The 24,526-nt window shown below is 43.2% G+C and overlaps 2 protein-coding genes across 3 annotated transcripts; one reads left to right on the top strand and one right to left on the bottom strand.

Annotated features, from left to right (window-relative positions):
- On the top strand, positions 1 to 7,481 carry glipr2l (GLI pathogenesis-related 2, like). 2 transcript variants are annotated; one of them, XM_074653782.1, is made up of 5 exons: positions 1 to 141; positions 3,321 to 3,429; positions 4,779 to 4,882; positions 5,326 to 5,403; positions 7,164 to 7,481. In XM_074653782.1, the coding sequence occupies exons 2-5, from the start codon at positions 3,392 to 3,394 to the stop codon at positions 7,328 to 7,330; spliced, it is 387 nt and encodes a 128-aa protein (XP_074509883.1). In that variant the 5' UTR covers positions 1 to 141; positions 3,321 to 3,391; the 3' UTR covers positions 7,331 to 7,481. The 2 variants fall into 2 exon arrangements, with proteins under 2 accessions (XP_074509883.1, XP_074509882.1); XM_074653781.1 differs by lacking the exon at positions 1 to 141 and adding an exon at positions 2,410 to 2,755.
- A 1,430-nt stretch (positions 7,482 to 8,911) lies between these two features.
- nacad (NAC alpha domain containing) lies at positions 8,912 to 22,698 on the bottom strand. The gene is made up of 10 exons (XM_074653778.1): positions 22,350 to 22,698; positions 18,775 to 19,058; positions 13,230 to 18,657; positions 12,727 to 12,975; positions 12,137 to 12,228; positions 10,408 to 10,476; positions 10,143 to 10,289; positions 9,925 to 10,059; positions 9,671 to 9,793; positions 8,912 to 9,055 (listed from the first exon to the last, which is right to left on the bottom strand). The coding sequence occupies exons 1-10, from the start codon at positions 22,432 to 22,434 to the stop codon at positions 9,041 to 9,043; spliced, it is 6,627 nt and encodes a 2,208-aa protein (XP_074509879.1). The 5' UTR covers positions 22,435 to 22,698; the 3' UTR covers positions 8,912 to 9,040.
- Between the last annotated feature and the right edge of the window lie 1,828 nt (positions 22,699 to 24,526).

Here is a 24,526-nt window from a genome sequence, read left to right as displayed (position 1 = left end):
TCTTAGTTTAGTGTGTTCACATGCAAAGTAGCTTACAGCTGAGGATGATGGGAATGTGACATTGATATGTTATTCTAAACCACAGTATTGAGATTTTCACCAGTTGATGGCGCTAGAGGAAAAGTCAAAATGATCACCAAAGTAAGTAGGATTCATCCTCTGATGATCACAGATGTCTGTACAAAATTTCATGACAATCCATATCATAGTTGTTGTGATATTTCAGCCAAAGTGGTAACCATGCTACAAATCACAGTAGGCCTAACTGTGATGTGTGTGTTTATTGATCTTGATTTATTCAAGCCAAACAAAGTGTTAAACTCATATTCACAACTGGGAGATTAGCAATCAAGGCCCGGCATTCTGCTATTACACATTAAGCAGTTTCATCAGAGCACTTTGGTGCTGACACATTGAAGTCTTATTGATTTTAGAGAGTGTAAGAAGGGCATTTTTTCTCTATAGACTATAAGCTGTAGCCTGTACAAAAAGTGGAGAGACAATTTTCAAAAGCTGAGTTATGAGATGTACAGTAAAATATGAGGTAATCCATTTTGTGTTGCACAGCAATCCTGCCTTTGTTAAAGCAGGTGTCCTTTTTCTTCTTTTTTTAAAAATGATAGATATCCCAGTTCGGAAATACCATTAAAGCTCAGAGGGAAGCACACCTCATACAGACAAAACAAATAGTAGAAACCTGTTCTGCAGCGTGATGAATGGTCACTGTGCCTCTCCCTTTGTGTCAACTGCTGTAGGCAAATTGTTGAATCATTGCTTTTTCACCCAGGTAAGAGATCACTCATTTAGAATTGGGTGTAACTTATTGATCGGGATGTTACTGGAGAAACTGAAGGATGGAGGTGGAAAGTCTCCTATAATGTTTTTATGACCAAAGCACCTTGAAGATATCAGCATTAGTAAAAGTGAAAAAGTTTTGTGAGCTATGTCAGTTCAGAAATAACAGTGAGCATCATGTGCAGTATACACCGTGTGGCTCACCCTTACGAAAAAGCAGTATACTTAAAATTTATTTCATGAAGTATACTTAAGTAAAGTTCAAGTATATATTTCCCAAGTATGCAGTAAGTATACTAATATCAATGTACTTTTAGTACGCTTATAAGTGTACTGCTTTAATACTTCGTTGGACTAAATTGGCCCACTTTTTTAGATTATAAAAGTATACTTTTAAGTATACTTTAAGTGTAAGAATAGTAAACTTTGAGTACACAACTAGTTTACATTTAAGTCTTATTTTGTACTGCAACTATACTATAAGTATACAGATAGTGTACTAGTTTTATAATTGTGAGTGTACTACTTCAGTACTTCTTGGGACTAAATAGGCCCACTTTTTAGTTTAAGAAAGTGCACTTTAAATTATACTCTCAGTAAACTAATAGTTTTTATAGTGCAAGTATACTTGTATATACTTGTAGTCCACTTTATAGTTTATGAAAGTGCACTTTAAAGTATATTAACTACTAGTTAAATATTTTTTTTACTACAAGTATACTAACTTATAATTGTCTTAGTATAACTTGATCAAAAGATTAAGTACAAGTATAAGCCAAGTATACTTTTCTGTATACTTGTCAGTGTGAGACGAGTATATTTAAGTATACTTTAGTTAAGTACATCTTTGATAAGTACATAAAAAGTAAACTGAAAGTATACTCTCTTATTTTAAGTTTAAAAGAAGTTTAGTGGCATTCCGTCTGGATTCCCAAAATAAGCCACAAACGAGCTGTAGGCACAGTAACTTCAGTCTGACGCAAATGACAGGAGATGTAATCCAGTTTAAAACGTTTACTGAAAAAAGTTAGATTACAGAGTGTCACACGGTAGAAAAACGATGTGCTCCCGTGCCTAACACAGCTCTCTGCCTCCTGACTCACTCTCTCACTATATTAAAGGGAGTATAAACATCAAAATTCGATATACATGCATTTGTCTTTATTACCTTTTTAAACATTACTTAAGTCAGCTACAATAACTAGAAATTGTGAATTTAGCATGCTTTGCAATTTAACTTATATTCACACAGTGTGGCTCTTACAAGAAGTATACTAATAGCACACTTGAATGAACTTCTCTTTGGTAAGGGTATCTCACAGTTTGCCATTGTCTTCAGTGGCACATCACAATGCTGAATCATGACAGTGTGAATTGTGAGGAAAGCCACTGTCCCGGTTACAGTTGCTAGGGGTAACATTCTCTTGTCATGGCTACAAAGTTACAGAATTCAGCAATCTTGGAGCCATATATGGGCATTTGTCTCACAGAGATGATGTCACCAATGTCTCGGGGGCTCCCCTTTCGTTGGGAATGTAAAGACAGAGTGGGTGTGTGCAACTCTGACCCATAAAGATACACGTAGGGCATGCAGATAGTAGGGTGTGTGGTTTCAAGAGAGACAGGCAAGGTTTAGTTCAATGAAGTGAAACCAAACTTGAAGAAGAAGCATGTTGCGTAATAACCAGATAAATAGCTAAGAAGGAACTTTGCACAACTTGCTGTAAGGTGAGACAGGAATTGAAGGAAGGGCCCTGAAAAAAGGCCTTAGCAGCTGTTTACAAGCATCAGTGGTAGCAATTACGGAAGAGAGGGAGAGGGAGCGAGCAGCAGAGAAAGAGGCAGAGAGAAAGAGAGCAGGGGCAGAAAACAAGACAGGGGAGAGGCTGCTTTCGTCCAGTGCTAAACCAGTTACTGATCTTACTGAAGGCTTCCTGTGTCAGCACCATGGGAAAGTCAGGTAAGTGGAAACTGCACCCAGAGGATATTAACTCTGATTGTATCAATCTAGCCTTAGTTAGAACTTTGCCCCCATGGAACTGTGTGTGGGGCTTGCTTGTTTTCTGTATGTGTGTTTGTGAGCTTTGCTATCTTTCAACAGTATTGCAAAAGAAATGTATCTTCCTCTTTAATGGTGTGTGTTCAAAATGGCTTTTACTGATCACATTCATCTCGTAGCATGCTGAGTCGATGCCAGCTGTTAGGCAGCATTCGTGTTTGTATTGTTTGTGTGTGTGTGGCTATTTCAATGTGCCTATTGTGTGGGCACTCGTGAGATTGTGGGACTTATGAAAAGGCCAGTGAGTGACAGGCACCGGGCAGAGGGGGGGTGATGTGGATGACGTTTTCTGCTCCATCATGTGTTCACTGTCTGAGGTCAGCCAGCCTTCAGGTGGTGAACTCCCATCTCAGCTCGAGTTCTGCAGCCATGCATGAATCTTCATGTTGCATCATCACGTCTCCTTTGTCAGATTTCTCTCTCTGGCTGCCTAACCCTTCCTGCCTCTCTCCTCCCTGTCCATCAGCCTCGAAGCAGTTTTCTGAGGAGGTGCTGCGGTGCCATAATGAATACAGGAGGAAGCACCAGGCCCCTCCGATGAAGCTGAGCAGCAAGTTGAGCAGAGAGGCTACCCGGTGGGTTAATGCACACACAGATCAAATTAGAAAACCTAATTAGCAAGGCCCACGCATACGAGTCATTGTCAGACTGCTCTGGATAACAGTGACAGTTCCAGCTCAGCCTGTCAAATGAAATAATAACAGAATATAGTAAGAGATATTGAGGGTCTTATTGTGTTGAGTAAATGCAAAACTTAATCAGCGCTGTCAGGAAGGATAGAGACAGCTAACTGTCTTGCATAACAGACTTTCAGTCCATTTCCTCGAGCATGCATGATGCAATAGTAACACTAATTCGCTAAAGAACCTCTCATTTTATGTAAATGTACAATATAATGTTGGGAAAATAAATGTTTATTCCTCAATTGATTTTAATATGAAATTGCATCCTTAAGCTATAGTATGTCATAACTTTAATCATAAACATCTCTGGTAGTGTGAGTGTCTTTTAAATACTGTATATGCTGTTAATATATATGATGGTAAATATTTGAGTTTGGAGATAATCTACCATATAAAGCGCAGCACAGTTCATTTTAACGCGATGAATGACGTGTTTACCTCTCCCTCTTTGTCAACTGACATTTGTAAAGGCCCTTTACAATGATGCAATCATTACTGTTTCCTCCCTGTTCAGGAGGACGGTTAAGGTACCGCTTGCTCATTTACAGCTGCATGTCTTTGGGATGATTTGTAGATTTAATCCAACAAAATAAGTAACAAAACTCACTGGATGTGTAATTGAAAAGCTGGAGTTTGTCTTTTCACCCAAAAAGCATCATTAACTCTTGTGATGTGGAGCACCTGTGGTGTGAGAGTCTCTGAGGTCAAAAGTCACATGATTGCCAATACAGTCATTTAAATACAGACATTAATAGATTACTACCAGGCCAAGGAGTTGAACCTTGTCCCTGTAACACCCCAGATTGTAAATTGGAGTGCCACTGCATCAACACTGTGTTGATAAAACCTAGGTTAGCATATACTCCTTTGACATTGTACAGATTGAACTTGATGGAAATGTTGTAAAAGCCCCAGATGGTATTTTAACCAGTCATAATATCAACCCAATTATCAAAGGCAGTTGTTTAGAGGAATTGGTTTCTGTGCCTGCTTTGCATATTTGCACTAGATTAAACCTCTGAGGTAAGGATTTTTCACTATGTATCTTTGGGGGGTGGAGGACAGCACAGTGCATCAAGCTTTAAGAAAACTGAGAGAAGCCTAAGAAACGACAAGCTTTAAAGTATACGCCACTCACGGTGGCAATCTCTCCACTGCAGGAGTGGATTTATTTGTTGCAGGATTCATAGTGGAGAAAACAATTTCAGCAGTGCTATATTCACAACTTTCTTTGTCCACAGTTATGCTGAAAGTTTGGCCAGCACACGGATCCTGAAACACAGTGTGGAGTCCAGTAGAGGGAGCTGTGGAGAGAACCTGGCGTGGGCCTCCTATGACCAATCAGGTACATACACACCTACACACAATATACTATTTATAAAACTGACTGATTTTGTGTATATGCCCTCTTTGAGATACACATCCCTCTATGCATACTATAGTTTAGTCTATGGGACTTAGAGCAGACTGCCGCCCTGAAAGTGAACAGCTGGGATCTATTTCCCCTCCACTTCGCACTCAGTTTGAGAGCTCAGACACCATGACTCACTGCAGAAATATGTCAGCGCAGGACGGTGTGATTCATAAAACATCTTCTACGGTGCAGCACTAAAGTGCAGCTCTGGGTGACAAGAAGTGCAGCATTGTAAACAACATGTGCCCAAAAGAGATTTGTAGCTCCAGGGTGCAGTCTTCTTATAGTGCTGTCATTCTGATCAATATGTACGACACAAGACCGATTTAATGTTCCTTGAAGTTGAGGTTACACTTTGTCACGTGCACATGCAGGGAAGGATGTTGCAGACCGCTGGTATGATGAAGTGAAGCAGTACAACTTCAACCGTCCTGGATTCTCCTCTGGCACTGGTGAGATTTACACTTCCTTTCATATTTCAGTCAGTGTCAAACCTCTTGACCTACACTATTACCACAACAACAACAACAACAACAACAACAACAACAAATTAGGCAAAATTACTAAATTCAATACTAGGATAATCATAAGTAATCATTAGAGCTTTTCCGATTATTAATATACAGTATATAACAATCAAAATTAGAATTCAGAAAATCAAAATTGAGAAGTAACTGAAATTAGTTTTTTCATCGATTAGTTGATCAGCAGAAAATTAATAATCTTTAAGAAAAATGACAATAATTTTGTGAATATCTTTGGACTGAAACAAGCAAATTAAATATGTCAACTTGGCTGGTTAGTTAGTTAGTTTTTAACTTTTTTCTGACACTTAAAGGGACAGTGTGTAGGATTTGGCGGCATCTAGTGGTGTGGTTGCAGATTGCAACCAACTGAGTACCCCTGCGCTCATTCCTCCCTTTCCAAGACTTCAGTAACGTGAGCCACCGAGTGCAAAACCATGGTGACGCCGTTCACCTCGCTCAGAGGACATCCTTACCATAATAACACTACTTTAGGAGCAATGGAAGTCAGACAGCGGCTGGCGCTACCACGGTTTCGCACTCTACGGCTCACGTTACCGCTTTCACAAGCGTGTTAGAAAACTACGGTGGCCTTCAGGTAACATAAAAACGCGAAGGCTCTCTCTAGAGCCAGTGTTTGGTTTGTCCGTTCTAGGCTACTGTAGAAACATGGCGGAGCAACATTGGCGGACTCTGTGAAGAGGACCAGCTCCCCATGTATAGTAGATATGAAGGACTCATTCTAAGCTAACGAAAACACAACAATTCTTAGTTTAAGGTGATTATACACTAATGAAACATAGTTATGAATATTATATTCAATTTCTGTTAATAGATCCCCCGAAATGTTACACACTGTTCCTTTAATTTAATATTAATCAAGGAACCAATCAAGGACAAATCTGTAGATTAATCAACACTGAAAGTAATCATTCATAGAAGCCCTGAAATAATAAAAACGTTGCTCATCACATTGAACACTATGTGTGGCGAGTTTGCAAAGATTAATTTATACATCCGTGTTGTGTATCACCACATGTAAATCTAAAATTTTCATATTTGTCCTGACACATTATATCAAACACTTCCCTTCTCACATGTTTTCATGTCGTCTTGTCTTGTCTTGTCTCATCTCATTTCTCCTCATGGTTTTTCCCGATGCATTTATCTCAATGTATCTATTTCTTGCTCTGTTTCTCTTTGTCATTGTCTGTTTTCTCGTTGTCAGTTTCTCTGTGTCGATGTCATGTTTACCCAGGCATGAGCAAGGTTGCTGTTATTCCCCTGCTGATGTCACACCTCAGTCAGCGTGTGACTGTCTGACTCAGTGACCGGCCATGGGGAAAACCACAGTCCTCTGTATCACTCCTCGACCCACATGTCATTTCCAGTCGGGCCTAATTCCTCCAGATGGTTTCCAATAGCCTCAGACTCCAGTGTGCATGAGTCTGTTAATCTTAATCATACATGAAGCAGATCACTCCTAGGAGGTCATCACAGTGATTCACACTGATTCACATAAAGTTGCCTGATAGAGAAAGAAAGGAATAAAGTGTACAGGGACGGATGAGTGAGAGAGGAATTAAGATTCCTTCGCCTGTAAATATTTAGAAGAACTGCACTCAGCTTCCTGTCCTAACAGCCTGTTTTTTTCCCCTCTTTCTCTTTCCTTTTCACTCCCCACATAGGCCATTTCACTGCAATGGTGTGGAAGAGCACTAATAAGCTGGGTGTCGGTAAGGCCACTGCATCAGACGGCTCTTCCTTCGTGGTAGCCAGATACTTCCCTGCTGGGAATATCACTAACCAGGGACACTTTGAGAACAACGTCCTCGCAGCGAAAACTACCACCTAATGATATCTCGATCCCCAACACTTGACTCATGCCCAAAGGCATTTATTCCATTTTCCAGCAGAGTCTGACGTTATCTGCCTGAACTGCTATGAAGAATACTCAGGAGAGCACCACTTCTTGCCTAGAGATCCATATCTTGCATGGATTTTAAAAGATGAAATGGCTTAAAGTCCTATGTTTGTCATTTGGAAAGGGACCTGTGTGTGATACAGTTTTTAGAATGAAAGAAGCACTACTGTTTGACATTGCTAACAAAACATTCCCAGTGACCATTTGGATTGTTTATTTGGTCATGTACATTGCTTGTGACAGTATTTCATCCATTAATACCAATATGTTTATATTTTCAACGACTGAAATACATCATCTCCTCACATCTGTATTTGAGTACGAATGGGAACTAAGTCAGTCAGAGGGACAGGCTTTACGCATTTACATGTGGAGTCATTGCTTGTAATTTAGAGCTGATGGCTCAACTTGCTTGGTATCCGTTTCTGTTATTGCCACCACTTGTCAAAGCCGAACCCTGCAGTCCCGGGCATGTGTTTTGTATTCTAACCAGTTTTGTACAATAAAGTTGATAGATTGCATGAGAGATGCATCTGGCATCTGTTTGGGCATGCCTGTGTCATCTGTAATATGTGACATTATAAGAGAGTGAGAAACAGAGCAAAATGAGAGTTTAATTTCATAATGACACATCCACTTTTTTTTTTAGAAATATGTGACAGCTGGGTCTGACACAGTGCTGGCAAAGTGTAACTCTGGAGTATGATTAATATAAAAACATTTTAGATAATGTTAGTTGTATACGGGAACACCAATTCATGAGTTTTTTCCCCCCCCGAGGTTGGCATTAAACGTCTGAATAATTGTGAGATTTGCATAAATCTTCTGAAATACAAAAAACAATTTAGCAGCGCAAAGTATTTCTTTAATATCTGCAGACTGCCTCTGCAAAACATTAAAACAATTAAATGTAATCTTACAATGCAGCATACTTGCAATATTTCCTTTAAAAAGGCATTAGCAGAATTTTTTTTTTTTATGTTGCCTATTTCACCCAGTCCTTGACATCTGCCACATAAACAGCATGTGATGATATAGCACGCCTTTCACATTAAAAGCCTAATGAGAATGTATTTTGACCCTATAAATAACAGATTTCACTTTCAATTGCTTATACTTGTAAATACAGGCCTGTTAACCCTTAACACCAGCATACAACATTTTACTTTATTTTTAACTATATTGTTATCTCATTTTGAGTGATAGCCGGTTCCAATTCTGTGTTGAAAGTTTACATTTGTATCACATATCCCACCTATCAGGTCAAACCATATGAAACAACTAAAGGATTTACATATGATATGATATTGTGTAACAATTTTGAGAGATTGGCAAAAACCAAACCAAAAGGGGGTTGGTTTGTAGATGGATGGGCTAATTCTGAAGTTTTAAATATAGGCCTTGTGAATTTGCAGAATGTGAAGGACTGCTGCTACCGATGTTAAAACAATTTACACCGAAACCATCTGCAATCTTTTCAGTAAAATCAATTCCACAATGCAGTCACAGCCCACGTTGGAACAGACTTTATTTAGCAGATATTGGGGATGCAACATACAATAGCAGCGATATAGAAGAGTCAGTGGCGTTTAGGCTTTATAGGCTGGAGGAGGGGGTCGGGAGTCAAATCGTCCTCACCGCTCACATGGTCAGCTCCTACATGGAAGAGGGAGAGAAAGACAAAACAGAAAAGAGGTTCAAAGAATCGTATAGTCGGTAAAAAATTAAATCGTTATGAATAACTGAAATTAAGTGGAGAACAAAACGATTCTCCTTCATGAAATTAGAATACAAAACAGTCTTCTCTACTATTGAAATGAAGCCACTCTAGATGTCACACTGCTTAAATAGGCTAAAAAAATATTCTCTGGGATAGTCAGTATGAGAGGCTCTGTTTTCACTCAGCCAATATTTGCTAGTGATCTAAAGGCGGCTTCATCTTGCTTTGCACGCCATCAAGAATCTCAAAAAAAAAAATATCAACTGCGTCACTTAAACAAACTCTCAGTGTGAGTTGTTGCTGCCACCTTGTGGGCATCAAACTGCACTGATGACCTACAGAACTGTAGAGGTTGCTCAGTTACTGGGGAGAAACTCTACTTGTCATTTGTCCTCTGCTCTTTCTCCTTTACTTCCCCCCTCCTCTCCTCCTCCTCCTCCTCCTCCTCCATGCCCTCCCCGCTCACTGGCTATGACTCATTATTTTGTTCACCATCTGCCCTCCCTCTACTCTCTCACTCTTCCTCTCTCTCCACCTTCCTTCCTCCTCACCATGATAGCATTCACAATGTCATTCTTGTTGTGTTTCAGTGCACGGACGGCCTTGGTTCGTGACACATTGGCCTGAGCCATCACCAGCTCGATATCCCTCTGCTCAAGACCTCCCTCATCCACCTGATGGATAGAAAGAAAGAAAAGGAGAGAGAGAGATATATAAAGTTAGAATAAAATATTTTACAGAATGCTACAACCTACTGATATTAGTGTGATAGGTGTTCAGAAACAGTAGTTAAGACAGTAAGTACCTCTTCTTCCTCCTCTTCACTCTCTTCCTTGATGGTGAGGCTGGGTGGGACAGGTGGGGCCAAGGGAGAAGAGGTCACAGGCACCTTGAATTTCTCTGCAGCTGCTTTGTGAGCCTGCTGAGATAGGTCCTCAATCTGAGGATAGGAGAGGAGAGGTTGAGAGGCAATACAATACATGTGCTGAAGCTTGAATAACTAAGAAAGAAAGAAACACTTACCTTTGCCTCTCCAAATACAATGTAAATGTCCGAAGCGGGGCTTTTGAACACATCTGGTCTACTGATGACAAACAAGATACTCTTGGACTTCCTAATGGTGATTCTGGTCACACCATGGACTGGCTTCAGACCAAGTTTAGACATGGCCTACGTTCACATACAGCAGCGGAGAGAGTGAGAAAGAAAGACAAAATGACACAAATGAAACCCTGGTGTCATAAACACTTGATTTATTCATTTATTTTTATACAGCCAGTTGTCTGACCTTGCGGGCCTTCTTCTCACTGCGGCTCTGTTTTGGTCTGTTTAGCCCTTCATCTGCAAAGGAAATGGACTGAAGGAAAAAACAAAAATCAATTACTTCACTGTAATAATCTATGAGATTCTCATACGTCAGTTTAGCTATTTTGTATAGCAACAGCAGTAACAGCAGTAACAGCAATGTGCTTTAAGTACACAAAAGTACAAATTTATCATAAATAGCGCTAGCCACTATAGCTAAATAAAGAAAATATTCTTAAACTTCATCAACTGAAAATATAAAGCAAATCAACAAATCATGTTTTATGTTCTCCTCAGCTTTTAAACCTGCGGTAGTCAGTTTATTTTTGGCATCATTGGGCGAAAAATTCCATAATAACCTTTCAGCATATTGTAATTCAAGTGTTCTGAAAGAAAACTAGACCTCTGCACCTCCTCATGGCTCTGTTTTCAGGCTTTAAAAAATCTAGCCGGTGACGGGAGACTTTGACCAATCACAGGTCATTTCAGAGAGAGAGCGTTCCTATTGGCTGTGCTATGGTCATGTGATCAGTACTTGGCGTTCCTTCAAGAGATCTCATCATGGCTGTCACGTTAAAGACGTTCTCATTTTACAGCTAAACCGCGCACTACAAGATGATTCTGAAAACATTTGAGAGGAGAAATAGGCATTAACGTAACATAATATTGATTCATATCTGATCAGCGCTTCCTAGTTTGACCGTTTGGTCGGGGTTCGCGAGTGATTGACAACTGGCTCTCATAGACAGCAGATGGACAGCAGATCTCAGTTCAGCTCTTAATGCTTGTTTTCCTCCAGTCTGTGAAATCTTGCAGATGCCGTTAGGAGCACCGGAGGACACCGGAGGACACCGGAGGACACAGAGGCACATGATTTTGTTCAGGTTACCTGTTTCATGTACTATACTGTCAGGATATAGCGACCGTTTTATAAAAAAAAACTTTTTTTAATCATATTTGCTCCAATCTCGCCTACTTCAGCTTTAATTCTAGCTTCAAGATCTCTACATAACACACTTTATAGTTTTCAGGCTGTCAGTGTATACACAAACAGCTTCCTCCTGATACGAAATCATTCAATCAGGACCTTAAAAAAACAAGTTATATTCCTCAAAATAATCTCAATGTAATCCCAATATCATTTGTTATAAAGTATAACGTGTTACTAGAAAATCAAGGTGTTTGTGAGGAAGCACAAACTCCCTCACTCACTGTTTGATTGGGCCAAGTTGGGTGGATCACAGTTTTCTTTGGTCTATAGTTAATAGGTTAATTGACTGACGGGGACTGAGTGGCTCCAGGTTTGTTCAGGTGTGCTCTGATTGACCAGGTTCTCACTTCAGGTGTCTCCAGTCTCAGCTGATGGTAGTCCTCACCTAATAGGCCAGTTTGAACTGGAAGTGCGGGCTGTTAGGTTATATTAGTATGTGTGAAAGCAGAGGTTTTCTCTGAAAGAGCAGCACCAGACCTGTGGTGAGCATTGTATGTGAAGGCAGAGGAATTTTCCCTCCTTGTGTTTTTCCTTTGTTTGATGATTTTTTCAGACTGAAAATAAAAGTCTGCCTTATTTTCCAAGCAGACTTCCCTGCCATAGTGATGATGACCTTTCACCCTGCTCTCCTGCACCTCACCTTACAACAGTGTTAAACAAGATATAGGTTGCCCAGTTCAGGAAAAGAAGGTTTCCAATAAAGCAGCATGAACAGACTTACCTGGGGCTCTGATGGCCTCAGTGGCTCTGGCTCCTCTAGCTCCGGCACTGACCCCTCACTCTCAGACTCATTACAGGAAGCCAATATGGAGCCTACACAAGAAAATATTCAACACACATTCAAGTGCATGAAATTGAAGAGCATCATATCCTTATTGCCATAGAAACTAATCACCATAGTAGAAGTAATAAGGGCATTAGTGACTCTGTCTCATTAGTGCTATGCTGATGAAGAGCGTTCATTTCAAAATCCAAAAGCTCATCTAATGAGGCAATTCAATTAGCCCATGGAAAATACATTTCACATAAATATATCTCACACATACATATATCTCAACAACAGGGCACGCTTCATCCATAATTCAAACAGTGAACTATATAATGCAGAGAATTTACGCCTCTTGTGATATCTGTCATAAAAGCAGAGCCACTTTAAACTATTCTGTCCTATATCATCAATTTAATAACCATAGCTGTGGGTTTACTATTGTAGAAACAGAAAGAAAGAGGCAGAAATAGAAAAGGGTGGAGTGTATTAGGGGATTCCTGATGTTGAATCTTATTTCCCATAGGAGGTCAGGAACAACTCACAATTGTTTTTGAAGGATAGGTCGATCTCTTCTGCAATCTTGTGGTTGTGGTTGATTGGACAGCCTGACTGTCTGTCGGATATTTGGTGGGCAGAGAAAGGCTGCATTTCCCGCTGATTAGATGGACCAGACTCTCTCTGCATGGCTCCATTTCTGTTTCCTGCCACTCCTCTGGCCTGGGATCTGTGGCCACGTCGAGGCAGTCCACCATCATCCTCGCTGTCAGTCTCCTCCTCAGCCAAACTGGGACCTTACAGAGCACACATTAATTGATCATGTTTGTATTAGAAAGCTCACATTTGACAAACTTTCTGCTTCTTTTTTATTGCTTAAAACCAACAGACTATGGGAATATAGTGCCCATTTTTCTTTTTGATAACAATCCCAATTTGCAAAGCAATCTTACACTGTTGCCAGAACTGGCTGTAACAAAAATGATAAGGGATTCCTCAGTGTGTAGTGCACTGTGCTATCAATCTAACAAGTCATCATTTCTAAACTCACCTCTGCATCTGTCTTGTGTGCTCCACGTGCAACCTTGCTTGATTTGTTTGCGAGGCTGGATGTTGAGATTAGGCTGAGACTGGGGACGGGAAATAGAGTCTGGAAAACATGCTGAATCTAAAGTCCCAGGCGCAGGTGAAGACGACTCCTGGGTAGGCTGGGACAGGCTTAATAGCATGGCAGTGGAGAATGAGGGCGAAGAGACACTTGTTGTAGATGTAGTTGATGTAGTTGCAGAAAGGACAACCTGTTGGAGGTTGTTGTTGGGAAGAAATTGGGAATCAGGGGCTTGTTGTGTAGCGAGGGAGGTAGAGCAAAGCGTAGGGGTGGTGTGGCACATGGACAGTGAAGGCTGTTGCTGGACTGAGAGGACAGGTTGGGATTCCTGCACAGGTGTGGGAAGATCATCCTCTGGCTCTGTTGAGGCACATGGTAGAGGGGAGGAAGAGGAAACAGGAGATGTTGAGGAAGATAGTGGAGTCAGAGAGAATGATACGGTATCATGGGTAGGTGGGCTGTGGCCAGTATCTATGTTGTTGTCATTGATATCCACGGTGATTCCTCTCTGACTATCAGATAGTGGTCTGTTATCAAGCACTTCCTGTTTGTGATGTAACTCTTGGTTCATTGCCAACACAACATTGAGGTTGCCTGGGGTATGCGTGGAAGAATTGCAGTGTCCACGGCTAGGACTTTTGACATCAGGCCTGGGACTGTTATCCCCCTGCATCTGTGAACCAAATTCAGCTTTGTCTGTCCCAGATGTCTTCTGTTGACAGTCCCACGATGAAGATTTGTTGTTTGCCTTTCGACCTGCCTTAGTTTTACAATTGTCTGCGACCCCCTTTGACCATCCGTCTGCTGTGGTATTTAATGGAACAGAAGGTTTCTTTGGATCATCAACAGATTCAGGGCTAGAGTCAACATGACTGCCTGTCTGGGATGCCCTGTATTTGTTCTGCTTCCCTCTCCTCCCTTTCTTAGCAGCAATTGGTTTATCTGTGCAAAGTTCCCCTTTAGGGGCGTGACACGCAAAGTGCTCTGACCCATTCTGTGCAGGAGAGGTTTTTCTTTCCTTTTTGTTCTTCTTATCTTTCTCCTCACCTCTCTTTTTTGCTTTCTCTTCTGCTTTTTCTTCCTCATCTTCTTCCCCTGAGTTACTAACAACACACTGCTGTCCTCGAAAGGCATCTTTAGTCTTTGGTTCATCAGCAAGTCTGTCAGTCGCAGGACTGACGTCCCCTTTTCTTTGGCCTTCAGTCTGAGGCTCCACGATCTCTGGTTCTGACTGAGAACCAGTATTTTCCATCTTGTCTTGACAAGCTCTACTTGGTCTGGATTCATTAGATTTACATTTAGGTGTAAAGGACCCAAAGGATCCGTGTAGCAAAGAAAAGGCTGTATTAGTCTCTGGAGTGGCTGTCTGACACTCTGGGCTAGTATGACATCTTGACTTGGCTTTATCTTGTGAACTGAGATGCTGGTTTGTTACAGCTTTGTCCACGTGAGCTTCACAGACACCTTCCTTTGAGGATGGTGCCTGTGTTGTGTCTGATGCCTGGTTTATCGAGCTGTCTTTTTGTTTCCCTTCATTGGGAATTGTGTCAGAAACCTGAGGCGGCATCTCCTCAAGTGGAATATTAGACACAGACTCTCTAACACTGACACTCACACTCTGGGGTCTCACTTCCTCTGATAGAGCATTCAGACTTCCACACATGGCTACTTCCAAGGAGTCAAAAGCAGAATCATTGTTATTGTTAGAATTTTTCCAAGTGTCATGTACTTGTGTTTGTGTGTTATCTCCATCATTGTCTGGATTTAGATTACTGACATCATCCTCTGGGAATCTGGAGCTTCCATCCTCCCCTCCGCCTGCTTCTGAGATCTCCTCGATGGACTTCCAGCAAGCCAAGTTGGACTCAGAAGCTCCCTCTCCTACCAATTCTTCATCCGCCAACCTGTCCCTCTTTCCACACAGACTGTTGTTGTCTTCCTCATCCAGAACAGATCCCAGAACATTGTCATAATTATCGCACACTTCACTGCTCATGTCGGGAACCACGGCCGTCTCTGTGCTTTGGCCCTCTGTGTCACACATGAGCAGACCCTCCGCCTCTAACTCATACCTCTTCCCCAGAGACAGACAGAGAGACTCCCCTGCTCCCCAGACACCAAACTCCGCCCCTGATCCTAATCCTAGACCAAAGCCCAGCCCCATCCTGTCATCACACCATGCCCCAGCTCCAGGACGCATCTCCCTGCTCCCGCTCCTGCTGTCTGTTTCTGAGTTTTCCCTTTTGGGGGAGATGGCAAGGGGGGAGTGTGGGGATCCAACAGCTCCCAGCACCCCCTCGTCAGTACTCAGAGTGTTTTCTCTCAGGTTCTCCTGGGCAGAGTCACCCGGGGTCTGGGCCAGATTGTCAGTAAGTTCTGAGATGACTTCTGGGAAAGCAGAAACAGGGATATTACTGGGGTTGGGATTAGGGTCTTTAGGGCAAGAGAGAATAAGTACACCTTTATTCAAGTCATTGGTGGCTGAATCAATGCTTCTACCCTCCACACTCGTGGACTCAGCTGAGGCATTCCCATTCCTCTGGTCAAGCTCAGTGTCAGACTCCCTGGGAATACTGGTCCTACATATGGCCTCTGCCCCTCCAGGCACATCTGATTTATTGGAGAAAGACTTTGATAATACACGTCTGCTTGCTCCTACAGCCCTGTGGCTTTCTGCTTGATAATGACGAGGCTTGATAAGCAATTTGAAAGAGTCTCTTTCTGGTTCTTCTGTGGTTTCCTCCCCTGAATAATCATTGCTCTCTTGCAAATCATCATCCTTCATCTGGGGTTTTTCCTCAGCCAATTCTTCCGGAAGAACTGAACTGTTAAGGTCTGTCGTCTCCTGTGCAGATGCGGCCAAAGGAGGAGAGGCGTGGAACTCAGCAGGTGGAGCACGAATGACAACAGGAGTGGTAGAAGGGTTCAAATGAGGGTTGTTTTTAGGCTGCTCGAGAGGATTGGAAGAACCAGAGATATCCATCATCTCACTCTCACTCCCACTCTCGTCCAGTTTGCTGGAGGATTCTGGTGGACAAGAAATTGCTTCTGGAGGACCGGAGGGTTTCTGGCGATCCACTGGTTTGTCCATGCTCACTTGAAAAGGTTTTATCTGACCTATTCCGCTAGTAGATTCCAGTTCAGGGTCTGACTGGTGTTCAAGGGGTGTAGGTTCATCCAAGGGTGTAGGTTCAGAAAGACAGGTGGTTTTGGGGTGATCCACAGGTTTGTCTGTGCTCAGCTGTATGTGCAAAGGTCCAGTTTGACCTGTCCCAGTGGTAGATCCCTGTTCAGGTTCCGTTTGTACTTCAGTTAGATCAAGTGCGTCCATTGGTGTGGGCTCTAGTGATTGTGCATGCCTCTCAGTGCTGTAGAGACGTTCGTCTTCCTCCCCATTATAAGAGGCGGAATCTAATGAGTCATCTGTATCGTCTTGGAAACAGAAGGCTTCGTCCAACCCCTCATTGATTGATGTATCCGAAAGTGAATGAAGGAAGGATGCTGAGCTGTCCTCTTCTATAGGATCCACCACTGCTTTGCAATCACACTTCCCATCATCCTCTTCCTGCACCTCTCCCTCAACTTTCTCCTCTTCTACCACTTTCACCTCTACCTTAGCTTCCTCACCTGCCTCATCGTGCTCGTCATTGTCATCGTCTTCATTATTTTCATCAATGTCATTACCGTCAGCAGCGCCATTAGCATTGCCATCACGATCATCGTCATAATCATAATCATCATCATCCTCTTCATCATCGTCGTCGTCATCGTCGTCATCTTCAACATCTGCCTCCTCCTCTCCTGCTGCATAAGCATTAACATCCTTTCCTTCATTTCCCTCATTACCTTCTCCTATATCAGTCTCATCCTCTGTGGGGAAGAGGGTGATTTCCATTGAATCAGCCTTAAAGATAAGGCTGGTGTGGAGGGGAAAGGAGATGAGGGAGGCAGGGATCATTCTTTCCTCCTCTGGTATATCATCAGCACAGGCTGCCTGGGAGAGCATGAAAGAACTGGGGCCAAACCTGCCAAAGACTCCAGGACAGAAGGCATCCAGGGGGCTGACAGGTGAGTCAGGGCTAAGGCTAGATGAGGCCATGGTCATGCTCTCTGTGTCTGGAGTCAAAGCAGTGGAGGGTAGTTCTATGTGGTCATCCATCTGCCCATAATGTTCCTCTGATATACATGCCTCGAGTTGCAGTTTCAGGCCTGTCTGCATGGGCCTAGAGTACTCTGCTCTCCCTGCACAGGCCTCTTCCAGTGGGCAGAGTGAGCTTTCAGACTCTCCGCCATCCTCCTGGGAGTCACTGCTACGGCTGCTACTGCTCCTTAGAGGGGATGTATCGTCAGTCACCCAGCAAGGACGACAACTTTCTCTGGAAATCTTGATCTCTTCCCTTTTTAGAGCCTCTTCCTCCTCGAGGATCACGGTCCCTGTAAGACCCATTCTTGAATTCATGACAAAATCCTCAGGACGGTACAGGCAGAAGTCTCCTGCCCTTTCCTCCTCCCGTTCTGGACCTGCTCGTCCTTTTTCTTCCCCAACTTCATCTCCAATCTCTGATAAGGAGCCCACAAAGCAAGCAGGGGCCTCCAGTGCTTCTTCTGTCAGGAGCAGGTTGGGAGAGGTGGACGGGGAGGTGGAAGATGTGTAAGAGGAGGTCCAACTGCCTCCCTCCGCTGTGATATAGGAGCCAGAGGGAGAGGTGAGAGGGGAACAGAGATCCTCGCTGTCTGAGGGAGAGCCAGGGGAGAGTGGGCAGGCTGGAGAACCAGGATATGAATGGTGTTTAAGGTGCGAAGAGCGGGAGGCCATTTTGATTGGGGTAGAAGGAGCGGTATAGTATAGGTCGGGGTCAAGAGATGAGGGCACACCCACTCGTAGAGGGTCAACAGCATAGGCTGGCTCAGAGAAGGACAAAGCAACTGGGCAGGCCAGCTCAGAAAAAGAAAGGGAAGGCACTTCGTCTTGAGAAAGGGTTTGACCCTCTTCCTGGTTGTCTTTCAAATTATCATCTGTTGTGATTGGCTCCGGGGAGGAGGAGGAGGAAGGGAATAGGGGGTTCTGAAAATCGGAATGGAGTGTCGTTGGGGGCTGCACAGGGTCTTTTTGCTGATCCTGCTGTTTTTGAGGGATTTGGGCTTGGTTTTCCTCTTTGCTGGATTTCAGCTGGGTCTCTTTTGCTTGTGACTGAGGACCTGGAAAGCTTGGAAAATATGGCAAAGGGATAGCCTGACCACTTGGCTCAACCAGGGGTTTCCTTTTCCGGATCTCTGTTGTTTTAAGCAGTGTCTCTTGACCCATCACCACCCTTGCGTCAATGGTCTGTGGCTCTTGATAGTCACTCTCCACCTCAGAACCAGTCAGGACCTAGGAATAACACATTATAAGTAGAAAAAAAAGTTCATATCAGTATACCAATAAAATGTGTCTGGTAGCATTTCTGCTGTAAAATTGCAAACATGCTCATACACACAAAATGCGCACCTTGATTCTCTCCATCTTAACAGGGATATGGCGGCCACATGGTCCATGACCACCTAACTTTCCAGACAGTCTGGGTGTGTTGTTGCGATGGTCAGAGCCTTCAGGTTGAGGTCTTAGAGTACCAGAGGAGCTAGGTGTTGCATGAAATAGTCGTGGTCCAAATGGAGAGGTGCATGCTGGGAGTAGCTTCTGAGGAGTACTGGGAGAAGGGCTAGAACCACTGTCACTAGGGGAGGAGCCACTTTCACTTGGGGAGGAGTCAGTCGACGGGTGTCTGGTCATGTCTGAAAAACAGAAAAAGCAATGCAAAACAACACTTTAAATAAAGGGAAGGGGAAGTTGCATAAAATATTTTAAATTAGGAAACTGTCTACTTTGACAGATTTATGGTAAATTTTAACTGTAGTTAGGAACTAACAAAGAAGTGAGATCAATACCATTGACTAAATTATCCCAGTAGCACAACACTAGACATGATGTGGAAGGCTACGCCTCTTTTATTGTACATTAATAGACTTTTAATCTCTTCAGTTGAACTTTACTTTTCTTCTCCCACACACTAAGAGAGAGCTCAAAAGATGTCACCAAAATGCCACTCAGATTAACCAAATATCGCTCAGCTCTGTGTGTTATTCTGACACTGCAAATGGCTTTGGAGAGAAAAACAATTACCAAGACTGAAAACAGACTACTAGCACACTGTCTTGGATGGTTTTGTTTTTTAAACATGTTTGAACTGATTAATCCTCCCTGTAGTTTTCCACCATAAGGTTGGACTCAAAACGTGGAAGTAGAGAACAGCGCTTCTCTACATACACTACAGTATCTTACTTCACCTCCAAGTTTCTCTGTCTCTCTTTCTCTTTCTGTGTCAACATGCACAATTGCACAATTAGCCAGAGGCAAAAAGGAACTGTTATTGAATTACGGTGTTCACTGTCCTCTTGTCCTTCTAGACCATGCTATCATCTTCATAACTGTCATCAGGGATAAAGACATCTCTGAGATGAAATGACAGGATTTTTTTCAGTTCCACTGCTTATCTTTAATGAATTTGTTATGTTGGATTGATTACCATAACACAAAACTATACATTCAGTGAAATATCCCTAAAGGATGCAATGTAAGCCTCGTTCTCTATAGCACAAATTGAGGGAACATAGAACGTTCATTTGCTCTCTTAACTGGGCCATTGCCACGGTGACCTCAATCCACATGCTGATTGGCCATTATAACACACAAGTGGCTCAGTTCGGTGCCAGCCACAAACACACACACACACCCTCACATACACACACACACACACTTGCTCTGCCAGGAACCCAGATATCACTTACTAATTCACTCTCTGTTCTGTATCCCCTCCTTTGTCTCACTCCCTCAAAATTCCTCTCCAAACCATTTTCGCATCCTCTCCGCAGTCCTGTTTTATACATGAATATACGTGTATATATAGGCTTATATATAGCTGCCTCTTCTTGTTTCACTTTTCGTTATGACTCTCCCTTCTCTCGCCTCCATGTTCTTTTTTTCTCTGCACATAGTATGTCTCCTCCCTCGCTGCTCTCCTGCCCTGCCTGTGGTAGTGGCAGATGCAATCATCAGCACTTAGCAGCCCTGCCTGATCGCTGGCCCAATAATAAGCTCTAGGTGTGTTTGTGTGTGTGTTGCTGAGTCATGCACCAGAGACTAAAGCCTGCCATTAATCAGAAAGATGCACAAAAGCCAACTGCTGCTCTACACTTACATGTACAGCATAGTCTAATAGGGTTAATGGGTATAGAACATGTCACAGTTTCCTCCTGCATGGCCTAATACAAAGGCACCTAGCTTCAATGACCATGACGAACAAAAAGCAATAGTTATTCTATATCTGACTTATAGAATATCAAGCTAAAAAACTACATAGGACACATTTCATTCAGAAATACTGTATCTTTATCCCTCATATGTTAGGCATTGGTATATGATGTAACTGCACACTGTTGGAGCTACTGTTTTGCTAGGCTGCTAAATGAGCCAGTGACATGTATTATTTCTGCTAGCATGACTGTGTCATAGCTGCAGATTCACTGCTGGAATAGTCTGCGTAGTCTGCCTCTTTTCCTCTCCCTGGCCCAGCCTAGCAAGTCTCCTCTGGGAGGACGCAGTGAAATCGAGCACCCGGCTTGCCCTACGAGGAGCAGGCCGCAGCACGATGAGCAGACTGGAGCTGCGTCACAGAGGCTGCAGCACTGGCCTGTCAGCCCCAAGGGGAGCCTCTATTTCATCTACTGCTCCGATTGAGCCTTGAAGAAGAGGCCCACCTCAATAGTCTCATATATGCTTCTTCGTCTCATAATCAATCCTCTAATCTCTACTTTTTCATCAAGTATGTGCCCAGAATACAAGTTGTAACTAGAGCATCCGACAATTCCCTCCCCTTCCAAGATTCAGGCCAAGAAAGCTTAAAATAATTCCAAGTCTAAGAACAGATCAGGGCAATGATGAAATTGAAGCAGGAACATTTCCAAAATAGCAAAACCACTATACTTCCAGCAGAGAGGAGGCAGGGAGTTTCTGTAATAGCCACTAAGGTTATCCATCATAACTGTCAGACATTTACAATATACACACTATACTCTACTCATGAAAACTATATTGTGAGCATTGCAATAACTGTAAGAGACACAGTAGTCACACGACTTTGTTCCAATGACGAGATTCTCACTCTGATCATCATTAAGGTGATAAATTAATAAAATCTTGACCCTCCCAATCTCTCATCTGCACTGACACATTATCTACTCATCTCTCTCTCTCTCTCTCTCTCTCCTTATTCTCATTGATTTCACAACATCCCAGCAGCAACATGAGCAAATAATTGACACGATTTGTGACTGAAGCTCTTATGTGGTTGTGTTTGTGTGTTTCTTTCCTACAGAGAGTGCTGCCATGCTGCTGTGTCATGTTCCTGCTGAGGCTGGGGGGGAAGGGAGGAGCCACTCTACGCTTCCAGCTCGCAAAATTGCTGGGGGAGATGTAGATGCAGATGAGGTGGCGCCGGGGCTAAAGATGGGGGGAGGCGGGATGGGGGGATAGGGGGCGAAGAGGCAAGGGTAAGGGTTAGGATGGGGGGGAAGATGAGGATGGGGGGTTGGGTGCTGGAGAGAGGGCAATTACAGCTTTTGGATGAGAGATTGTTATGGATTTAGTGATGAGGAGTGTATGGGAGTTCTTTAGGGAGGCTGCTAATAGCTGGGAGCTGGAGGGGGAAACAACATGCAGTTTAGTGAAGAGGCCAACATGCAGCTGAATCACAGCTAACTCAGACTGCACATGTCAACAGACATACAGATATAACCCCCACATAGTAGTTTCAAGCAGATTTACCTAACAGTCTCTTACACTTTCACTACCCCAGTAGTCTCTATATATCTGCCATGCTTTTATATCCCCCTCCTGCCACAATCTATTTAACACTATGCTCATCCTCTCTCCTCAAATGATGCCCTTGTCTCCATCTTCGATCGCATCTTCCTGCTTAATTACCTCATTTCCTTTCTCCATCCCCAAAACCCTAGATGATGTCCTACCTGGTCCAGGAAGCCCTGTCTCCTCAGCTCCCTGCTCTGGATGTTTGTCGGTGGGGACAGATCTGTGAGAGCTCTCCCCCGGCATGCTTCTCGCTGGCTCTCTTTGGCTCTGACGCAACAATAAACCATACAGCCGGAACAGACAAGGTGAACAGGCTGAGAGGGGAGTGAGAGAGTGAGAGTGGAGAGGGAGAAAGAAGAAGAAGAAGAAAGGGAGGGGGGACGTGAATGCTCAGCGACCCAACACTCAGATCTCCCCCTGCAGCACGTGTCTGGTTATCTATGTGTGTGTGTGTGTGTGTTTGTGGATGAGACAGAATGAGACAGACAGAGAGAGAAAGAGTGAGAGATGGGAGTGTTTCGCTGGTCTCTCTCTGTGGTGCAGCACCGTGATGCTGCTGTTGTGGGCGTGTGTTTTAGAGCCTCATGATCCAGTTCATCTGAATATACAGTATGTGTGTGTGTGTGTGTAGATTGTGAGAGGGAGCTGCAGTATCCTCTCCTGATGCCCTCCCTTCTTCCCTCCCATCCTTCCTCCCTGTATCTCTCTGCCTCTTCTCTGCCCCTCCTTCTCTCTCAGCCAAGCTGACTGGATCTTGGGAGGATGATGTCAGCAGATTTGCTCTGCTCTCTCTCTCAGTGCTGCCATCAACCTTGAAGGAGAGGACCAGTACTGCAAAAACAAGAGGAAAATGGAGAATTCAAGGAAAGGAGGGGGATTCAAGGAAAACAAAACCAACAGGGAGGGGGTGAAGAGAAAAAGAAAACACAATTAAATAAAAGGGCCGAAACGAAATCTAAAAGTATACTGCTAATTATGCCATCTGCCTCCTGCTCTGATTACATCCATTCCCCTAAGGAATCAACAAGGAGACATTTCCCCCCCCCAAGGGCAAGCTACAGCATCTGTGTCTGCTCTCCATCTTAGCCACCTCTCCAGCACTCTTCCTTGCTCTGTTTTTCTCTACTTTTATACATAAAAAGAGAGGGAAAACGAGCGAGGGGGCGACAGCACTGAGCTAAATGATCAGCAACGGTAGTTTCCATGGCAACCTTAAACTTCCCAGGATAGATTGCCAGCTCAGCAGAAGTGCTGCATACTGGATAATGTCTAATAGCCTCTGTGCAACCCGGTTGACCTCGACAAATATAGCTGCTTAAAAAAATAAAAAGGTGTTTGTACATGATCATCATCATGTGTAGGTGTCCTGTGCACAGCAGCTTCATACTCAGGTATCAGTCAGAGACAGAGCAGGAACAATATTGTCTGTTCAAAATACTGTTTGTTTGATTTATTGAGTAGCAATAAAGCTTCATTGCTTAGAGACTGGCTGCACACTGCTAACCCATCAGACAGGAGATACTACAACCAAGGAGTTCAATACTGGAAGTGCTAGCTGGGCTCTTTGTCATCAGTCCATCAATTGATCCATTAATCCCCAAATATCGGGAAGAATGAGGTGGCGTCACTGCCCAGATCACGTCATGGTTTATCATAGAAACATTTTCGTGTTTGCTGTTCCCTGTTACCTCATGTGCCGCTCTGGCTTTGTATTATTCTTTGAACTCGTTTTGTCTCCTCTGCCCTGGCGGCTTGCATTTGTCAGTCTTCTTCTCTCCGCCATTTAACAGCCTCTGATGTCAGTGCTGCTGCTGATGATGTTGTGTAAGCAATTGCAGGGGTCAGCAAAGTGTTTATCTGTGAGTTTTACCCCTTGCTGTTGCTTCACAATAATGCTGTTTTTATAGATTCAGTATGGAATTTAAAAATATCCTTTTAGATTTCACAGAGTACAAATTTGTCCACTACATCAATTTGCTGATTTTAGTAACTTTAATGCATCTTATGTCATGTTGCAAACCACAGTTGAGCTGATAAAAAGGAATAACTAAGCACTGGATGAACACAATAAGTTGTCATTTCTGTAAGCTGTGTGAAGACAACCCGTCATCAACCCTGTTCCAATAAATGTTTGTTAATAACACTGATGCACTCACACACACCAGTATGCCGGAGAGGTGTGCCACTAGCTGTTACGTGTGAAATTAAGCATATCCTATCTGAATACCACACCGAATATTGACAGCAACAGGCCCCTGACTGCACCCGCCCTAAGACAATGTGCACATCACACACATGCATCAACATCTTGAATCTGAATCAAAACAGGTAAAAA

The sequence above is a fragment of the Sebastes fasciatus genome, chromosome 12, assembly GCF_043250625.1.
Source record: "Sebastes fasciatus isolate fSebFas1 chromosome 12, fSebFas1.pri, whole genome shotgun sequence".
Taxonomy (NCBI): domain Eukaryota; kingdom Metazoa; phylum Chordata; class Actinopteri; order Perciformes; family Sebastidae; genus Sebastes; species Sebastes fasciatus.
This window is presented reverse-complemented; position numbering and strand designations above follow the sequence as displayed.

What these genes read in the sequence shown, in the direction of transcription:
- glipr2l (XM_074653781.1), top strand. An exon ending in TTGAGCAGAGAGGCTACCCG is followed by an intron (nt 3,430 to 4,778) that starts GTGGGTTAATGC and finishes CTTTGTCCACAG; the next exon opens with TTATGCTGAAAGTTTGGCCA. An exon ending in GGCCTCCTATGACCAATCAG is followed by an intron (nt 4,883 to 5,325) that starts GTACATACACAC and finishes GTGCACATGCAG; the next exon opens with GGAAGGATGTTGCAGACCGC.
- nacad (XM_074653778.1), bottom strand. Translation starts at nt 22,434, where the DNA reads ATGCCGGGGGAGAGCTCTCACAGATCTGTCCCCACCGACAAACATCCA. An exon ending in TTAAGATGGAGAGAATCAAG is followed by an intron (nt 18,658 to 18,774) that starts GTGCGCATTTTG and finishes TGTTATTCCTAG; the next exon opens with GTCCTGACTGGTTCTGAGGT. An exon ending in CACACAAGACAGATGCAGAG is followed by an intron (nt 12,976 to 13,229) that starts GTGAGTTTAGAA and finishes GTGCTCTGTAAG; the next exon opens with GTCCCAGTTTGGCTGAGGAG.